General features: G+C 36.3%; 2 protein-coding genes across 2 annotated transcripts; one reads left to right on the forward strand and one right to left on the reverse strand.

The window, feature by feature from the left end:
* The first annotated feature begins 213 nt into the window (after positions 1-213).
* Positions 214-1560, forward strand: LOC145013543 (uncharacterized). The gene is made up of 2 exons (XM_078972196.1): positions 214-814; positions 881-1560. Exons 1-2 carry the CDS (start codon positions 214-216, stop codon positions 1558-1560), a joined length of 1281 nt encoding a protein of 426 aa, XP_078828322.1.
* Positions 1561-2533: 973 nt separating this feature from the next.
* Positions 2534-3924, reverse strand: LOC145013559 (uncharacterized). Its single transcript, XM_078972197.1, has 3 exons — positions 3871-3924; positions 3014-3656; positions 2534-2928 (listed from the first exon to the last, which is right to left on the reverse strand). The coding sequence occupies exons 1-3, from the start codon at positions 3922-3924 to the stop codon at positions 2534-2536; spliced, it is 1092 nt and encodes a 363-aa protein (XP_078828323.1).
* Positions 3925-4273: the final 349 nt, after the last annotated feature.

Here is a 4273-nt window from a genome sequence, read left to right on the forward strand (position 1 = left end):
GAGGCATAATCCTGGTACAGTTGCGCATATTCAAACAGATTCTGAAGATTGTTTCGAGTGTTGTTTTTATGCCATTGGGAGCACGGTAAATACAAAAAACTTGTTGTTATTTAATATATAATTTTTTTAAACAAATTATAGAGTGTTTATGTGTTCCATTTTTATATATTGCAGATATGAGAGTTCAAAAGTTTTTGTCGTAAAGTTATAATTATGGATGGTGCCCATTTGAAGGGTGATTTTAAGGGAACCATATTGCATGCAGTAGCTATGGATGGGAACCACCAGATACTGCCCCTTGCACACGGAATATGCAAAAAAGAGAGTGGTCTTACGTGGACATGGTTTCTTGAAAAGTTGTATGAATGTGTTGGTGATTGTCAAGAATTGACTTTTGTAACTGATAGGGTCGATGCAATTCGCGTTAGTATTGAAAATGTTTTTTCACATGCTCATCATGGCTTGTGTGCTTTTCATATACTAGGAAACATAGTACACAAGTTCGGGAAAAATGATAAAACAAAAGTGTTGTTTTGGAGGCTTGTGAAAGCTTACAAAAGAAATGTTTTTGAAGAATTGTGGTATAGATTTAGTTCTATTAGGCCGCAAGTAGCAACGTATCTAAGTGAAATTCCCCGTGCTAAATGGACTAGAGCATATTCACCGTTGAAACGTTACGATTACATGACCTCGAACAGTGCAGAGTCCATGAATGATTTATCTATAGATGCAAGGAAGATGCCTATAATACCCCTTCTTGAGTTCTTCCGACGTCTTTCACAGGAATGGTGTAACAAGCGTCGCATCGAAGGAGGTATGAATTTTATTTTGACTTTAATTAGGTCGAATAATTAGTTAATTATATATATCTTCTTTATAGGGAAACGTTCAACAGTACTAACCGAGTGGGCTGAAAAAGTAGTTAGTAAAAATGAAGAGCGTACGACAGGATGGTCCGTTTCTGGTGTTTCAGATGCACTTTATGAAGTTCATGATTTCAAACATGGTGGCATAGTTGATCTGAGGCAAGAGACTTATACATGCAAATATTGGGAAGGAACTGGGTTGCCTTGTGGTCATGTGATAATGGTCTTGAAGCACTTGAAAAAAACTAACTTCGGACATCTGGCTATAGATGCTTACAAAATGGAAACATACCGAAGTACGTATGAGGAGCCGGTTTACCCCCTTCTAGAACCGTGTGATTGGGAGATTCCTGCTGACATGATGGTTGTGAAACCCCCGATAATGGATACACGTCAAGCTGGTAGACCGAGAAACAAAAATCATATTCCGTCACAAGGTGAGGAACCTATAGTAAGAAGGTGTAGTAGATGTGATAGTACAACACATAATGCAGCGACTTGTCCGACATTGGTCCCAAAGAAACAAAAAAAGGCTAGAAAAACTAGTGCGGCATCAGGTAGTAACACAAAAGGAAAAGGGAAAGGGACAGAAGGGACTCAGGAGACGCTAGAGACGCACGGGACACAAGAGACGCGTTGGACAAGTGGGACGCAGAGAGAAGACTATTGTTCAACGTTTGATTTGAATGATTGATGTTGTATTTATAATTAATTATGTTTTGTTTTAGAGGACACTAATTTGTCTACTTTGAGCTGGTGTGTTTATTTTAAAGATGATGGGTAATATTATGATTATATTAGTGCATAATTACTAGTAGAATAATAACGAATACTCGAAGTTAATACATTCAACAAACTAGAAACATATAGTAAACGTAAAAACAACGGTAATTAACTTAAGGGAATTGCAAAGGATACTTTTCTTTCTCCATTGTTATGTAGTCGTCCCTTATTCTTATTTTATCTTTCATACGGTCCTTTTGCCTACCAAGTTCTATCATTTCTGCATCCATGTCAGCAATCCATTTTTCAGACAGTTTGAGATTCTTCTTCGTTTTTTTAATCCATTCCTCATGATCTTTGATTTTTTTTTTGTAATCGTCATCCTTTCCTCAACATCTTTGCACTCCGCCGCAATGAGGTCACGACGTTCAGTGAGAGCCCGAGACGAGTCTTTATCTTTTTTTTTTGTTGTTCTTCAACCCATTGTAGTTGTTGCAAAGTATCCTCCGACATATATGACTCTCTTAAATTTGGTGATGGTGCAAGAAAAGGGTCGATCGGATCACAATAGAAACAATCAACTTTGTTGCACGAGCAAATATACAAAGATGAAGATGAAGTCATTTTAAATTTAAAAAAAAAATTATAACTCTATATGAAAAATCCGACGACCATCCATGACTATATATAGTCTCTTCCACTCCGCAGAGAGCTGTTGTCAGTCCGTAGAGGTTTTTGTCAGTCCGCGTTACTGCGTTTGTCAGTTCGCATAGTTTTTTGTCTAGTCGTTCTCATGCATACATTACAATTATGAGAATACAATTATTTATTTAAAGGTAAACATTTTTTTATTAAAAAGTAAAGAACGCCAACAGACCATTACAAGTACGGTTAACATAGAACTGAATACAAACTAATATTCGTTGTGATCCATACAATAAAGTTCAATTGAATTGGCGTGGAGGTAAGACCACAACACTTTCGACTGGTTTTTCCCAATGCCTAAGGGTTGGAATAGGATTGACCGTCTCAGTTTGATAAGCATTTCGATACACCGCTGTACTTAACTTTAAATTTACCATTTGATGGATTTCTGTAATTTCGAGTCTGTGTAGTGAAGCTATAGCATGCTCACAAGGTATACCGCATTTTTGCCATTTACCGCAACTACAAATACCACGGTCTAATTGGACATATTCGGTTGTTGAATACTTAGTCACTTCATATCTATCGCCAACAATATGCATAATCGTACAACCATCCGAGTGGATAAATCTTTTGTGAATCACCTTAAGTGCATAAGGGGTTAAAAGATTATGGAAATCCCCTGTGAAATCAACTGAATCAATAAAAAAACTTGTGATGTCATAACGTATAATAACATATCAATTCACCATTTTAATGATGTCATAACTTATAATTACCTCCAAACGCAGCACGTCGAAGATACACTGCTTGCATCGAGTCATGAACAATTTCAATGATTGTTGTTATTGGAAACTCATGCGTGTTTGTTTTAAGCCAATTGACAACATCAGGAATGTCAATGAATTTAACTTTGAAACGTACTCTTGGAAAACAAGCCCGTACCCATTTTGCAATTGGAATATTGTCAAGCCAATGAAGATCATTCGCATTAACCTCATTTTTTAAATTGTTCAAACATGCATAAAATTGAGATAAATTATACGCTTTACACGTCTTCCAGAACAACTGCTCTACGACTGTATTGCTTCCGATGGAAGCGCGTATTTTCTCGGCTATATTTTTACAACAATAGCCATGATATGAATCAGGGTAGACTCTGTGGACTGCAAAGTCTATAGAATCAGACATATGGCTTATGAAACCAAATTCTGTATTGTCACCTAAACAGTCTTTAAGCCTCCTCATGAACCATAACCATGAATTGTCACAGTTTATGGTTCCCAAGGCAAACGCTATGAGAAGGGTTTCATGATTTTCATCTAAAGCAACAACAATGTACATGGATGTTACATACGCCCCAATTAGAGGTACTTGACCAACGAATATGATTGGTATCATAGACGTGAGAAACGTACGAATCTGTAAGTCAACATAAGAATATTAGGCATATAACAACTTGAAATAACTAAATATTTATTTACTATAAGGGACTACATACCATGCATCCCAATGCCACGAAACAAATTTGGAAATGATTGTACTGATCTTTCGTAATGTACGTGAAGGTGTTAGGATTGCTTCTTTGCAGATTATGGAAAAAAGTCGGTAGGCTGGAGAAACTTTTCCTTAATACCTGATTGACTGAACTCATTTTCACAACTTTCGACACCTTGTAAATTTTCGTCATGGTTGTCCAATTTATAAGGAATTAATATACATTATTCCGCAGAACTTACTTGCGAGTCTGCGTAAATGTCTTGTCATTACGCGTAACTTATTTGTCAGTCCGCGTAACCTGTTTGTCAGATAATGTTTTTTGAACGTATGGTTTTGTAACATTTGTTGGTCAAATATTTTTTGTAAAATAAAAGATAAATACCATATTACATTTAAATAAAGAAATACAAGAACAATATAAAATGCAGTTCTAGTTAAAAAAACGGTACATTTTTCAAAAGATTCCAAGGGGCTTCAAACTCGAAACTCTGTCTGTTGCTAATGGATTTGTATTCTTCTTTAGCCGCCTCCAAGATGTC

The sequence above is a fragment of the Lactuca saligna genome, chromosome 1 (assembly GCF_052625555.1).
Source record: "Lactuca saligna cultivar CGN05327 chromosome 1, ASM5262555v1, whole genome shotgun sequence".
In the NCBI taxonomy this organism is placed as follows: Eukaryota; Viridiplantae; Streptophyta; class Magnoliopsida; order Asterales; family Asteraceae; genus Lactuca; species Lactuca saligna.